Source organism: Staurois parvus, unplaced genomic scaffold, assembly GCF_062004578.1.
Source record: "Staurois parvus isolate SC_StPar_1 unplaced genomic scaffold, SC_StPar_1.0 ptg000147l, whole genome shotgun sequence".
Lineage (NCBI taxonomy): Eukaryota > Metazoa > Chordata > Amphibia > Anura > Ranidae > Staurois > Staurois parvus.
In genome coordinates this window covers 18,001,092-18,018,050 of record NW_028317943.1, presented here as the reverse complement: position 1 = coordinate 18,018,050, position 16,959 = coordinate 18,001,092, and the positions used below count along the sequence as shown (strand labels likewise).

General features: G+C 41.2%; 1 protein-coding gene across 1 annotated transcript in view; it reads left to right on the top strand.

The window, feature by feature from the left end:
* The window catches only part of TRHDE (thyrotropin releasing hormone degrading enzyme), a 934,547-nt gene that overhangs the window by 910,422 nt on the left and 7,166 nt on the right, over positions 1-16,959 (top strand). The window contains exon 18 of the mRNA XM_089674098.1: positions 13,236-13,317. Within this exon, the coding sequence (XP_089530224.1) occupies positions 13,236-13,317 (82 nt within the window). The remainder of the gene's footprint in view (positions 1-13,235; positions 13,318-16,959) is intronic.

Sequence of the window (16,959 nt, the reverse complement as noted above, 5' to 3'; positions counted from 1 at the left end):
TCACTAACAATTAAAAGCAATGGCCACTATTCCATACTCTTACTACTTGACCTCTCTGCAGCTTTTGATACTGTCGACCACCCCCTCCTCCTCAAAAAACTCCACTCTCTTGGCCTCCAAGACTCTTCTCTACCCTGGTTCTCCTCCTACCTATCACAGTGCTCCTTCAGTGTTATCTATAACTCTGTCTCCTCCTCTCCACTTCTTCTTTCTCTAGGGGTCCCTCAAGGTTTTGTCTTTGGACCCCTTCTCTTCTTTATCTACACCTCCTCCCTTGGTCATTTAAAAAACTCCCATGGATTCAAGTACCATCTCTGTGCTGATGACATAAAAATCTATCTTTCTACTCCTCATCTCACCTCTTCAGTCTCCTCCCACATTACTAACCTACTAACTGACATATCAGCATGGATGTCACACCACTTCCTCAAACTCAGCTCTTTCTAAAACTGAGCTCATAATATTCCCTCCAGCCCATGCCCCCTCCCCTGACTTCTCCATCAAGATCAATAATACAACCATCAGCCCCTCCCCTCATGCCAGGGTACTATGTGTAATCCTGGACTCCCATCTGGCCTTTCAGCCCCAAATCCAATCACTGTCCAAATCTTGTAGACTTCACCTCCGTAACAGCTCCAAGATACGCTTGTTTTTAACCACCGACACCACTAAGCAACTTATTCACTCCCTTGTTATCTCTCGCCTTGACTATTGTAACTCCCTCCTCAATGGCCTACCTAATCACAGGCTATCCCCTTTTCCATCTATCGTGAATGGTTCCACCAAAGTCGTCCACCTTACCAACCATTCCATGTCTGCCATCCCTCTCTGCTAATTCCTCCACTGGCTTTCCATTGCCTAACCAATTAAATTCAACATATTAACAATAACATATAAAGCTATTTACAACTGCCCCCAATTACATCACCAGCTCCTCTCGCAACCTCCTGCTCTCTAGCTCCCTTGTCTCCTCCTTCCTTGCTTGTCTCCAGGACTTCTACAGAGCTTCCCCCATCTTCTGGAACTCTCTACCCCAGTCTGTCAGACTATTGCCTACTTTGCCCACTTTTAGGCGATCTCTGAAACTCTATCTGTTCAGGGAAGCCTATCCTGCATTCAGCTAATAACTGAATCTTCTATTTCTCCTATCAGTTTTTACCTTTTTCACCGCTAGCCCTTTCCTCTTAGATTGTAAGCTCCAAGGAGCAGGACCCTCCTAACACTTTTGTACTGAACTGTATCGTTGCTGTATTGTCTCCCTTTATATGGTAAAGTGCTGAGCAAACTGTTGGCGCTATATAAATCCTGTATAATAATAATAATAATGTAATTTGTTGGTATAAGCAATTATAATCTGTAAAAAAAACAAAAATCCTTATCACTTGCCCAGAGTAGTACAACATTATTATGGTAACATTGTATTGCTCTGGTCACAGGAATAGAAATAAAAATTAATAAAAATTAAAAAAAAAATCAAAATTATTTATTTTTTAATTACATATTGTCGCTAGTCAGTGTCCCTGATCACCTCCACTCCAGTTATATGATGATGACGTACTGCCTTGGTGACAGTATGGAAAAAAGTAAAAAAAATGTTTTCAATATCTTCATATTCCACAAAATTATGACAAAAACTGACAACTTCAAAAAACTCGCCATGCCTATTACTAAGTACCTCTGACTGTCTACTTTCTGAAAATCTGTCATTTTGGAGGTATTTGTACTGTTCTGGTGTTTTTGGGGCTCAAGAAATGAGATCAGCAGTCAGGACATCAAGATTTACCAATTTTTAGATATATACCATAGTTTGTGCACTCTATAACTTTCCTACCAACTAAATAATAAACACTGATGTGGGTTATTTTCACCAAAGACATGTAGCAGAATACATATTGGCCTAAATTTGTGTAGAAAGATTATTTATTTGTAAGATGTTATAACAGAAACAAAGAAAAACGCAATTTGTTTTCAAAATGTTTGTTCTTTTTTTGTTTATAGCACAAAACATAAAAAAACACAGTGGTGATTAAATACCCACAAAGAGATCTCTATTTGTGTGAAAACAAATTATAAAAATTAATATGTGTACAGTGTTGCATAATCGTGCAATTGCCATTTAAAGTGCAACAGCACTGTTTTTTTTATTTGTTTTGAATAGAGTGGGTAATGATTAAAACCTTTGCCAGATTTTACTGCTATTTGAAACTGCATTACATAGATCTTCCTGAATCTACTGCTCCAGTTTTACCAGTTAGGAATTCTGTGACAGGGACACAGACAACAATAATAGATTACTGGGGTTGTAACTGTCCCCTACTCTAGTAAAAATGTATTTTTATTTCTGTTTGTGATGCATTTGGAGACTTTTCTTTTTGGTAAACCTGTTGTCACAGGGAATGTAATCTCAAGAGCTCAAGATAGCAGCAAAACCTTACAGTGGTTCTAATTCATGCTGACTCTATTTGAAACAAAAAAATGGTTTTGGCTGGACAAATACTTTAACACACCAGTAAGACTTATATAACCACTTCTCGGCAGCCGTACGCATTTATGTGGCCTCTCTACAGGTGAGCTTTAGCGTGTATAAGCCTCCCTAGGTTAACACTTTACTGTGCTGAGAGCGTGCTCCTTGTGTGCTCTCAGCACAGTAACCAGTGGGTATCGGAAAGCTCCCAATGCATACTTGTGATCAGGTGTTCTCCCATCATGTGACCGCTGTGACTGCCAGTCGTAGTAAACGGCGTTCATGTTTGCCAGCACACCATGGATCACCAATGTTGTCTGAAAGCTATTTTTATTAAAGAATGATCACATCACAAAAGGAAAGCTGCAATGTTTCAGAGCCACACAGCATCCCTTCATCAGGCATGTGTATATAGTTACACAAAGATATATATATATAGTACTATCCACCTATCAAACACAAGAAAAAGGGTGACACTCCCCACCTTCTGATGTCATATGAAGTTACAATCTCACCAAAAACAGTATAACCATAGTCAGAAAACTATGTCAAAACATATAACAAGAAGTGCCCCTCACAAGATCTACATCCTTCATGACTGTCAACATTAGTGGCGAGGCTAATCCCCTGTAAAAACTGCCAGCAAAGGTGGCACATCAAGAGAACCAATCAGGAACTGTTACCAGATGTGCCTAATTTCAGTCTGCAGCTAGTGGGGTCCAGCGTCATCATTGCTAGGGGACTAGATCTCCACCAATCAGCTACAGTCCTGCCGGCCGTGCATGCCCAGAATGGTCAGTTCTTGCTAGGCAACAAGAGGATGCTGGTCAGTGAGAGCTACTGATACCATTTCAACCAATGACATCAGGACCTAGCCCCCCAACACACCAGCTGTAAACAGATGGGCAGATGGGAGAGGGAGGAGATGTGCAGTGTGGGGAAAAGAAGATACAGATGGGGACAGAGACTTAAAGGGGCCTAGAAAGGAAATAACAAAAACAAAAAAGCAAAATATATATATAAATATATATATATTTATATATGAAAATAATGAAAAGGAGGGAAAGAAAATGAAGACATAAGTAATAGAAAATATATATAGAATAAAAGAAGATAGAAAATGGAGAGAGAAGTGAAAGGAAGCGATATACAATATGATGTACAAAAGGGGGGCAGAACAGTCCCAAAGGAATCCTTGTAACTGCAGCCATGACCATGCCAAAATAAAAAATACATGGATAAAGGGTTGGGGCCCGAGACCTTAATATCTGGGGTTCCCAGTGAGACAATTGACCCAAAGTTACAACAGAGCTCCACAGAGCTGCCCAAAAAAGACAATGGTCAATAGTGCAGCAGAGAGCGATGAGAACCAATTATCCCAACATGCTCCAAGCCAATAGTTTATGACCCAAGAACAACACATCATCTGTCTCCAAGAAAAAATGTTAATAATAAATTGGTATTAAGACCACCTGGTTGTATTGTCACCAAATTGTAAATCCAGTAGGCCTCATGACACAAAAGAAGGCAATCATGGTCTCTGGCCCTCGCAGGTTATTTGATGTGTTCAATTACCATACCTCTTATTTCATGGACTTGATGTCTTCATGCAACAAAGTACACTGCTACTGGCTTACTGAAATCTATTTGTTCACCCCTCTCTGTTTTTATTAGGGCCATCCTAATATCACTTCTGATGTTTCTGGAATCATCTTTTAAATGGTCCTATTTTCTTGCTCAGTGCACATGAACATTTTAAGACATAAACACAAAAGTCAGTGTCAGTTTCAGATAGTAAATTACATATGAATATAATCAATAAGACAGCGCAAAAATAAAAAATATACAAAAGATTTTTTATATAGTGATAAAGTCCACTGTCCACAAAAAAACAGTGATTAAGTGCTCCAATCAAAATGAAATGTGTTCCTTAAATGATATCACCACACAGTGCTCCGTGATTACCTTCCAGTACAATCCTGGGCACCTCCCTAAAATGCCTCTTCCACTCCTCCTTCTCATTTTCCTCTCCTCCGTTCCCAAAATCCATTCACTATATCCCTCTGCTCCTCCCAAACAATTGTATATTGTGTCCTCACTGCTTCCTTCACCCCTCCACGGCACCCACCACCTCCTCCTATTACTCCACTCTCCCACTGACCCGAACACCTCCACTAGTAGTTTCTCACGCTCCTGCACATCCCGCTCCCATGCCACCTTTCTCACCCTTCTCCTCCTCCTAACCACAGGGGACATCTCCCCGAATCCTGGCCCTCCACCACCTCCCTCACCCACACAATACCCTCCCACCTCCTTGTCCTGACGCAACCCCCGCAGCTTAGTATCTGTCCCCCTGCTCCCTAAAATCTCCCCCCCCATTTTCATGTGCACTCCTGAACGCCCGATCGGTGTGCAACAAGCTTACTGCCATCCACGACCTCTTTATTTCCCGCTCCCTCAACCTCCTAGCGATTACGGAAACCTAGATCCAGCTCACTGACTCTACCTCCCCTGCTGCACTCTCCTACACAGGTCTCACCTGGACCCACTCACCCAGGCCCAACGGTCGTAAAGGTGGTGGGGTTGGTCTTCTCCTGTCACCGCAGAGCACCTTCCGAGTCCTCCCAAACCCCCCCTCTCTATCCTTCTCCTCCTTCGAGGCCCACTGCGTCCGACTATTCTCCCCAACCCCCCTGAAGATTGCTGTGATATACCGGCCTCCTGGATCCATATCCCGCTTCTTGGATGACTTTTCCTCCTGGCTACCCTTCTTCCTCTCCTCTAAGCTACCCACCATCATCCTTGGGGATTTCAACATCCCTGTCAACCCCGACAACCCGGCCACATCCCATCTCCTCCACTTAACCTCCTTCTTTGCACTTGCACAGTGCATACAATCCACCACCCAGTCTGACGGTAATATCCTTGATCTCGTCTTCTCCAACCGCTGCGCTCCCCACAACCTCACTAACACCCCCTCCCTCTCTCTGACCATAAACTGATTACCTTCTCTATCTCCTTGTCCTCCAACGCCTACCCCTCCAAATGTCACACTACTACCAGCCTTAACCTCCGCAACCTTAACCCTGCCTACCTCCTCTCTGCAGCTGATCAACCCCACGACAGCATCCTCCCCCTGTCCTGCCCCGACTTGGCTATGACTGCCTACAACAACGCGCTGTCAACAGCCCTTGACTCACTAGCGTCTTTAACCACACGCAACATCAGACCCCGACCGCTCCAGCCCTGGCAGACTGATCACACCAAAACCCTCAAATGACACAGTCGTGCCCTGGAGCGACTATGGCGCAAAACCAAATCCCAACAAGCCTTCACCCGCTACAAATCTGCCTTCCACACTTACACCTCCTCCCTCCACTCAGCTAAACAAGCCTACTTCCTGACCCTCATCAAGGCCCTCTCCTCCAATCCTCGCTGACTCTTTTCCACCTTCAACTCTCTACTCTCACCACCCCCACCTCCACCCAGCACCTCACTCACTGCCCTTGAGATTGCCAATCACTTCAAAAACAAGATTGACACAATTCGCAAGGACATCATCGCAACTCACACGCCCTCTCAACCTGTCCCCTCTCACACAGCTACCCCTTCATCCCCCCTCTCCCTCTACATAACCCGCAGGAACTTTGTCGCTGCTCAAACTCCCTCCAACCCCGTTCCCCCTCCCTCAGCTACCCCCTCATCACCCCTCTCCTACGGCCCCACCACTGCTCTGACCTCCACTTCCACCCCACCCTTCATTCCTCATACTGAAGCCCCCCCAACACTTCACACCTTTGACCTTACTACCATCGAGGAAGTCTCCAAGATCCTCTCTGATGCCCACCTCACCACCTTCCCCCTCGACCCTATCCCCTCACAACTCCTACAGCCTCCCTCCCCCTCCATCCTATGCTCCCTCACCCACATCTTTAATCTCTCCCTCTCCTCCAGCACTTTCCCCTCCCCTCTGAAACATGCACACATCACCCCCATACTTAAAAAGCCCTCCCTGGACCCCAATGACCCAAACAACCTCAGACCCATCTCTCTGCTCCCATTTACATCCAAACTCCTCGAGCGCCTAGTCTACACCCACCTATGCTCTCACCTCAATGACAACAACCTCCTCGACCCCCTACAGTCCGGCTTCCGCCCCCTACACTCCACCGAAACTGCCTTACTCAAACTCTCCAACGACCTGCTAACCGCCAAAGCTAATGGCCACTATTCAGTGCTCTTACTCCTTGACCTCTCTGCGGCCTTCGACACAGTCGACCACCCCCTCCTCCTCAAAAAACTACACTCCCTCGGCCTCAAAGATTCTGCTCTCTCCTGGCTCTCTTCCTACCTGTCACAATGCTCTTTCAGCATTACCTATAATGCTACCACCTCCCCCTCACTCCCCCTCTCTGTTGGGGTCCCTCAAGGCTCCGTCCTCGGGCCCCTTCTCTTCTCCATCTACACCTCCTCCCTTGGCCAACTCATACACTCTCACGGCTTCAACTACCACCTATATGCCGATGACACACAAATCTATCTCTCAACCCCCCACCTCACCCCCTCAGTCTCCGCCCGAATCACACACCTACTGAGCGACATATCTGACTGGATGTCGCTCCACTTCCTTAAACTGAACCTCTCCAAGACCGAGTTTCTTGTCTTCCCCAGCCCGAACACCACCCCCCATTGACTTCTCCATCATGTCAAACAACGCCACCATCAAACCCGCCCCGCAGGCCAGAGTACTTGGTGTCATTCTGGACTCCAGCCTATCCTTCCAGCCCCAAGTCCAATCTTTAACAAGCTCGTGCAGACTCCACCTCCGCAACATCGCCAAAATTCGCACGTTCCTAACCCCAGAAACCACTAAACTGCTCATCCACTCCCTCATCATATCATGACTCGATTACTGCAACTCCCTCCTTACTGGCCTGCCTCGCCGCTGGCTATCCCAGCTTCAGTTGATCCTGAATACGTCAGCCAGACTCATTCACCTTTCCAGCCGCTCCATCTCCGCCACCCCCCTCTGCCAATCCCTCCACTGGCTTCCGATTGCGCAACAGATCAAATTCAAAATCCTAACACTGACGTACAAAGCCGTCCACCACACTGCCCCAAACTACATCACTGACCTAATATCCAAGTACCACCCAGCACGCACACTCCGCTCCTCACAAGACCTCCTTCTCTCTAGTTCCCTGGTCTCCTCCTCCCATGCCCGCCTCCAGGACTTCTCCAGGGTGTCACCCATCCTTTGGAACTCACTGCCCCAACCCATCAGATTATCACCTACTCTCCTCTCCTTTAGGCGCACCCTTAAAACCCATCTCTTCAGGGAAGCCTACCCCACCCCCTGCTAACCTGCCGACCTCCTCCACTCTTCCTACTACTCCATCCCCCACAGCTATCTCCTCCTGTGCCACCATCCCCTCCCTCCTAGATTGTAAGCTCGAAAGAGCAGGGCCCTCATTCCCCTCATGTTTTGCATTGTATTGTTATTGTTCTGTCACATGTTCTGTCCCCCTTTGTAAGTACAGTGCTGAGCGAACTATCGGCGCTTTATAAATACTGTATATTAATAATAATAATAATAATAATCCACACTCACCAGATTTGATGGACTTTTAGCTTGTAGGGCTTAAGAGTCAACAAGGCTTTTACTGGTGAAGTGTGTTCTCAGAAATAACCAGGATTCAGAATGGGAATACTTGCTCAATACTGTCCAACAATCCCCAAGCAGGCAGAAGAGATGCAAAAACAAGAGGGACACTAAAAGTGTAATACTGTAACACTTCTTTATTAAATGAAACCAAAGTACATATTGACTCACTTCCTATTAGGTGTACCGGCTTCAAATCAATAACCCAAATCACCACTTCCTGGCGTTCCCTGTACAGCTAATACAAGGGAAACATCATACTCATAAGAAATATATTATTATATTAAACTAATATAAAATCAAAAAATTCTTATAATACCCAATGAATAGTAAAAATTAAACTAAAATTGAAAAAAAAAATTATCTTAACATAGAATCATATATATATATTACCGAAGAATGAACAATCAAATGAAACCAAATCCTAAACAATCTTAACATATTGCTATTGTATTGCTAAAAATTTAGTATACATCACTGAGAAATCAATAACATAAAATAATAATATAATAATATCAAATGGGACCAAATTCTGAACAATATGGACACTTTGCTATTACTTCTCCCCAGTCCCAAGATGCATAATATTTTAAATTACCAATTTGAAAAAAAAACAGTTCAAATCTATTTCTACATTTAACCCCTTAGGGGCTAAAGTATCCAATCTAAGGATCCACCTAGTTTCATTCTGTGAGATTGCTTTCCTTAAATCCCCTCCTCGCCAATGAGATGCAATCTTATCTATCCCACAGAATCTCAAAAGAGATGGATCCCTATTATGGAAATTCCTGAAATGATGAGAAAGGCTATGGTGTTTAAAACCTTTGTTCCAGTGATTTATCAATTACCAAACATTCATAAGAACCAAAGAAAACCACCAGGAGGACCTAAAATGAGTGGTGTTGACTCTTTGTTTGCAAGGATGCGTGAATACTTGGACAAATTTATCCAACCCCTTGTCCAGGAACTTTAGGCTTATCTTAAGGATAGTAAAGATCTTCTAAGTATACTGAGGGCGGTGAATACTGAGCATAAATGTGTCATGGCAAGTGTAGATGTAAACTCTTTATATACGAATATTAGACATGATGATGCTTTGGAAGCAGTGGCGTGGTCCTTGCAGAAAAACACCCAATTGAGGGATAGACAAAAAGATTTTTTGATACACAGTTTAGATCTAGCTACGGGTCCTAATTTTTCCTGGCCTAATGGTAAATTCTACAGACAAAAGACAGGAGTTGCAATGGGAGCAACGTATGCTCCCTCAGTAGCTAATCTTTTTGTGAGTAAATAGGAACATTAATTGATTTATATGTGAATAAGAGACCAGAGTTGAGGCTCTATAAAAGATTTATTGATGATATCTGTATTAATTGGGAGGGAACTCAGGAATCTTTTGAAGGAATGGAAAGGAAGGAAATGGGAATGAATAGGTGAAAAAGAAGAAAGGAGATGAATATGGGGTAGCATTCATCACAGGAGTTTCCAAACAACATAAGTTAGTTAAAACATATTAGGAAATATTGGCCGATTCTTTTGCAGGATGACATACTAATCATTTATACAAAACCACCCACTCTTAGAAATAAGCTTTTTAGAAATGTTCCTGATCCTCCCCATAAAAAAAAATATTTTTTTAGATCAAGTAGCTTTTTTTAAGTTGTGGCAGATGTCTAGTGTGTAAGACAATAAGGAGCAAAAACAAAAAAAACAGTACATTTTTAATCTCATGTTAAGGGAGAAGCCTTCAAAATTAAATAAATGTATTTCATGTGCAAGTACTCATGTCACCTATCTTTTAGAATGTCCTTGCAAATTACAGTATGTAGGGAGAACCACTAGGAAGCTTGCTGTACATCTTAGTGAAAATATTAGAACTATCAAAAAAGGTTTTAAACACCATAGCCTTTCTCATCATTTCAGGAATTTCCATAATAGGGATCCATCTCTTTTGAGATTCTGTGGGATAGATAAGATTGTATCTCATTGGCGAGGAGGAGATTTAAGGAAAGCAATCTCACAGAATGAAACTAGGTGGATCCTTAGTTTGGATACTTTAGCCCAAGGGGTTAAATGTAGATATAGATTTGAACTGTTTTCTTTCAAATTGGTAATTTAAAATATTATGCATCTTGGGACTGGGGAGAAGTAATAGCAAAGTGTCCATATTGTTCAGAATTTGGTCCCATTTGATATTATTATATTATTATTTTATGTCATTGATTTCTCGGTGATGTATACTAAATTTTTAGCAATACAATAGCAATATGTTAAGATTGTTTAGGATTTGGTTTCATTTGATTGTTCATTCCTCGGTAATATATATATGATTTTATGTTATTAAGATTATTTATTTATTTTCAATTTTAGTTTAATTTTTATTATTCATTGGGTATTATAAGAATTTTTTGATTTTATATTAGTTTAATATAATATATATTATGAGTATGATGTTTTCCTTGTATTAGCTGTACCGAGAACGCCAGGAAGTGGTGCTTTGGGTTATTGATTTGAAGCCGGTACACCTAATAGGAAGTGAGTCATGAAGGTGGGAGGAGTGGTTGCCGGGTATATCTTACATGCAGGAACTGGAGATTGTTTTCTGTGAGAACGCTCTGGAGGAGGGGTGAAATGCATTGATGTAATTTCCGGTTCCGGCTAGGGCTTTGTGACGGCACTTCCAGTGAGTGGAGAGCACGCTACGAATGGTGCTCCGAAGCTATTGTTGACTATTAAGCACTGCATTGATGTGGGAAGTCACAGAGCATATGCCATTTTAAGGCCTATATATTTTTTATAACATGTGAGTGCAATATGTACTTTGGTTTCATTTAATAAAGAAGTGTTACAGTATTACACTATTAGTGTCCCTCTTGTTTTTGCATCTCTTCTGCCTGCTTGAGCATTGTTGGACAGTATTGAGCAAGTATTCCCATTCTGAATCCTGGTTATTTCTGAGAACACACTTCACCAGTAAAAGCCTTGTTGACTCTTAAGCCTTACAAGCTAAGAGTCCATCAAATCTGGTGAGTGTGGATTGTACTGGAAGGTGATCACGGAGCACTGTGTGGTGATATCATTTAAGGAACAGATTTCGTTTTGGCACAGATTTTTTTGATTGGAGCACTTAATCACCGTTTTTTGGGGACAGTGGACTTTATCACTATATAAAAAATATTTTGTATATTTTTTATTTTTGCGCTGTGTTATTGATTGTATTCATGTGTTATGGTGTTTTTACCTTATGAGCAGCAGCATTAATTATTTGAGTTTATGATTTGTCACACAAGCGAGGGTTATTTATTGTTTTAGTTTTAGTAAATGACATACATTGCAGTTATAACACTTGTAACATCCCATCTTAGAAGAGATTCTGGACTGGACCTTAGAGTATTTGTTTCTAAGATCAGCCTGTACAAGATGGTCTCGTAAAATCTTGTTGCGTTTGTGTGCGACCAAGGGCATCACGCTGAGGCCAGTTGCTAGGGAGAAATTCACCTGTAAAATATTGAGGTTGTGCTTTATGGCCAATTTAATCATCTCATACTCACAATTAAAAGTGTAACATACCGGGTGATCGATCAAGCCAATAGCTAAGGGACAAACAGTTAGGGTTCTGGTTAAAGCGGAATGTCACATTCTCAACCAACATTAACTATTTTTAATCCTTATGCTGTTAGCATTAGTAAATAGATAGGATCATATATCATATTTACTTGTTTAATCATTTGTTACATTTCTTCAGTTTTTTCCTGGTTTCCATGCTTAGGCAAATGATGTCATACATCCCAGGAGTTTTCCTAAGGCGAGGGAGGGGTCTAAGCTCAGCCAATGCCTGAGATAAGGGCAGCTTGACTCCAGGAAGTAAATGCTACATAAATCATCTGCCCTTACTCAAGATGACCACTAGTAGAAATACCGGAGGTGGTTTTCAAAATGAATTCTCAGCAAAATAAAGCATGGGGACATGGATGGTTGGGAGAGTTTGCTTTGAATATTAACAAATAAATAAATATCATTTTTGATTTGTGGTGCTCAGATGCAGTGCAGTTCCACTTTATGGCTCTATCTAGCACCTTGGCCGGTTATCCTTGTTCTAAGATTTTTTGGTACATTTTCTGAAGTTGTCTGTTTCTGTCATCAGTATCAGAACATACGCTATATTATCTGTTTACAGCTGGTGCAACGGGGGCTCCTGACATCATTGGTTGCCATGGTGTTGGCGGCTCCCATTGACCAGCATCCTCTTGTTGCCTAGCAGGAGCCGACCGTGCTGGGCATGTGCAGCTGGCAGGACTGTATGTGATTGGTGGGAGGTTTAGTCGCCTAGCAATGGTGATGCTGGACCCCGCTAGCTGCAGACTGAGATTGGACACATCTGGTAACAGTGCCCGATTGTTTCTCTTGATGTGCCACTCATGCTGGCAGTTTTTACAGGGGGATTAGCCCTGCCACTAATGTTAATAGGCATGAAGAATGTAGACATTGTTTGCTGACTATGGTTGTTATGCTGTTTCTGGTGGGGTAGTGATGTCAGAGGGTGTATCACCCTTTTTCTTGTGTTTGATCTGTGGATAGCATTATATATATCTTTGTCACTATATGCACGTTATCACGTGCCTGACAAAGAGGTCCTTTTTCGGCTTCAAAACGTTGCACCTTTCCTTTTGTGATGTGATCATTCTTCAATAAAAATAGCTTTCTGGATGACATTGGTGATCTGTGGTGTGCTGGCAAATATCAACGTTGATCTATAATTGTTCCAGTTTCCAGCTGGATGTTGTTGTAGCACCTGCTACATTTGAGCCTGTTCCAGGAACATGTGCGATGGTAATATTGACATATAAATATGCCAATCATAGTGGTCACATGATGGGAATGTCCGCTTCCACCTCCCGCCATTTAAATCCTGTTAAAGGGCCAGGAGGTGGTGGCAGGAAGGGGTTAAAACAATGTTTTTCATTATTAACCTCAGTAGCTAACTAGTAATACAAATTTCATAAAGAAATTTAAATGACCATCTTCTTTGCTTTGACTCAATAAAGTACATGGATAATGTTGTTGTTATATGTGTAATAACCCAAGTAATGCTATCTACTTTCTCCTAAGGTATGGAGAAGCCTTATTTATGAATTCCAAACTTATCAGTGGAGTTACAGAATTTCTAAATACAGAGGAAGAATTAAATGAGGTAAAAGTATTTTTGAAGCCTATAATGGGAGGGCATATTTGCTATATATAAAGATCTGTCAAAGGAGTTTATACATATAGATACACTGCATGGATAGTAATAATGAATGCAAGTATCCCACACAAGTTTAATTTAAGCCTTTAGGTGCCATAGGGAACTAGTAAATAGTGACACACAATGAAGAATAATTAAAAGCAATATTGTTTATTACCAGATGATGAGTTAAAGAAACACAGTCTCAGGTTTAATCCTATCCTCATCAGGGTCTAGTGGCCTACAGCTATCTCATACTGCAAGCTGTTGTGATTCCAAAGTCAAACAATGTAGTAAGGTGTGTTTATTATTATACTGGCCACATACGTATATATTACAGTCTTATTTGCCAGCAACTGTATAGTGTGAAAGCTTACCTAAACACTCCTTTTAATATAGACTAAATATACTTCAGCTCAATTATGCATCACCATGTTGTACTCTCCCACAGGTGTTCCCACATATCACCATATCATATATCCCCACCAATAGCATACTGCATGTGTCATAAATAATTATTTGTGCTAATGATATGTGCAGTACATATATAGATTAAACGAAAAAAAATCGGAAAAAAATATCAAAAATACATTAAATAATAGTGACTCCTTTAAATAAACACAATATATTTGTGAATGGCTGCATAGAAGTGTCCTTATTTATACATGATTATCCTTCCATTAATCAATAAATTATATAATTCTTGAATTCAACCAGTGCTCTAAGCATCACAACAGCGTATTTCCTCCACCAACATACATATATACTCTCACCTCCAATATTTGACCTACAAAAGTTTAGGTCAAATAGCACTTTTTCCATTTAACCAGGGTTGGTATTGCCTCAAGCACTCTCTAGCCTAAGTGTCCCAGTGTAACTCAATCCATCCCCATCCTCTTAAGCCTTGCAATATATTTTCAAATAAAAAATGAGATGGTCAGTTGCTCATTCCAGCATCTGAATTCTCCTCAGGGGCTGCAGATGGACCCTTCATTTTTAGTCAGTAGAGGTGAACTTTTGATTTAGTATGATGGAAGGATAGACTCAAACTCTAAAAGTTTGAGGTTCACCAAACAGGTGAACTAAATGACTATATTTGGTCTATTTGCTTACAGCACATTTAGGGCTGCTACTGCAACCAGAAGTTATTCATTTATTGTCATTATTACTGCTAAAAAAGGAATGACTATCCGGACCACCTGCTTGCTTTTTTCATATAATAAACAAGCCAGTGGATATCCTGAGTCACATCATTGACCAAATATCGTCATGACAATATTTAGTCAATTATGTCAGACAGAATCACAGGCCAGCTTGTCAGTTGCAGTGAGAGCCCATCATAAGTGTAGGATCATTTTGTGTGGGTTGTCTTGTTTTGGTGGGACATCAGTTCTTTGTTCATTGTGGTTGAAAATGGATCTACATTGCTGTATAACGTGTTTGTTGATGGTTGTACAGCATGGGAATTCCTTATTTTCAATAAAGGACTTTATGTGCAGTGTTTGTGTGTGTGTGTTTATGTACCATGTACATTGTTGTTGAATGAGAACACAGTACTAAGTACCCCTTACTTGTTCACATAAGAGAGCAAGTATCTGGGGCCCCGTATTTTGTAATGGGTTTCCAGATCCCAGACCCCATAGAACTCCCCATCTATTGATGAGGAACGTGGAAAGATAGCGCTGGACGCATAGGGTTATCACACCTGTGCTGTTATTTTAAAGTATTGATGTTGATGTTGATGTAACTGATCTGGTTCCTGGTCAGGATGCTTCAACACCCCAGAGAGTCTCCACAGTTTCCTTAGCTTGTAGTGTTGTGTAAAAAACGCTGATATTAAGGCTTCACACCATTGCTAAGCGGTCAATATACAACTTTATTCCGATGAAAGTTAGGGATGGAACCAAAAATGTAGCCATTGTGCCCAAGATTGCCCCGTTCATCAGGGCTTTATTTGAGGGCATGTGGCCTGCTATGGCTTAGGAGGGAGGGTTGCATGCATTTTACCCTGTCCTTTCCTAGCCAGCCAGGATGCATGCTCAGATAAAGACATGTTATGGATTTTGGCATGTGGTGTTACACTTTTATTGTTTTGGATTGGATCTACCCTTAAAATCTATACCAGACCAACAACAAGGATAATGGTCTGGCATGTAATTAGGGGCTACCCTTTTTTTTTGCATGGAGTCCTCCTTAAAATCCATACCAGGCATGCTGACTGGGTGGCCAGGAAAGGGGATGTGCGTGCACCCTCCCAACTCCTGAACTATACCAGGCCATTTCCTAAAGGAAAAAATAAAAAACAGAAAAAAATGTGGAGTCATCCTGAAAATCCAAAGCAGGCAATTGTCACGGAAAAGGTCTTGTGTAGCTTTTAAGGCAAATCCCATACAAAGCAAAAAAAGGTGTGCTGTCCCCCTAAAAATATCCAAATATGCAGCCTGGTCAGACCAGAATGGGAGAGGCAGTAATCCTGCACCCCTTCTTCTGAACCATACCAGGACACATACCCTATGCCATATGTTCAGGCTTTGTGATTTTTTTTTCATCTGTTCAGCAAACTGCTTGATTTGTTCAACACTATTAGATATGTGAACCTAGATAGTTGCTAATAAATCTAGAAGACATTGTGGGGTTGATTTACTAAACCTGGTTGACTCAGAATCTTGGGCACCTGTGCATGGTAGCCAATCAGCTTCTAACCTCAGCATGTTCAGTTAAGCTTCAGCAATAAAACCTGGAAGCTGATTGGTTTTTATGCAGAAGTGGACAAGATTCTGAGTCAACCAGGTTTAGTAAATAAACCCCTGTAAGTCTGATTCTATTGTGTAGAAGCAAACTTTACCTACATCAGTGTTTCCTAATCCTTGATGACATAATTGTTCAATGTGTAGGCAGAACTCTTGGGCTTAATTTAAATCACTAGGTAATTTAATATCACCAATTACCCTTGAACAGAACAGGATCACTTTTTCTAACATACATTTGCGCGCTCTCTCTCTCTCTCTCTCTCTCTCTCTCTCTCTCTCTCTCTCTATATATATATATATTATATATATATATATAAAATTAAAATGTAATAATATAATATGCATCAAATCTTATTACACAGAATAACTTTTTGTATAACCACTATGTTGCTGCTTTTTTTCTTTACCAAGCTACCAGTTTTTTCATTTTGCTTATGCTTTATGTTTTCCATGAAACACTGTCTCCAAATAGACTCTCTCAATTCATACTGTCAAACTGACAAATAGTTTAAAATGAATATGAATGTTTTATATTTCTTCTAAATTGCTAGTCAAGTTATTTTCTTCCTTTATCGTATTTTTGTGTAGAACATCTGTGTATGGTTAAGCATATACTATTAATTAGGCCCGAACAGTTGATTGCAAGACATACATTCAGATTAGAGCAGAAAATAATAGCGAAAGCACTTATTGCATGTTAATTCATGGAAGGGTTTCACTTATGCTCCAGTCATTCCTAAGTAGCAATAACTGCTCCAGTTACACTGGGCTGTATCCATTAGAATTTTCTTTGTGTTTCACCGTTAATCTTTTTCGTGAAAGCCATGTAAAGGTAATCAAAACTAAAACTGCAGAATGT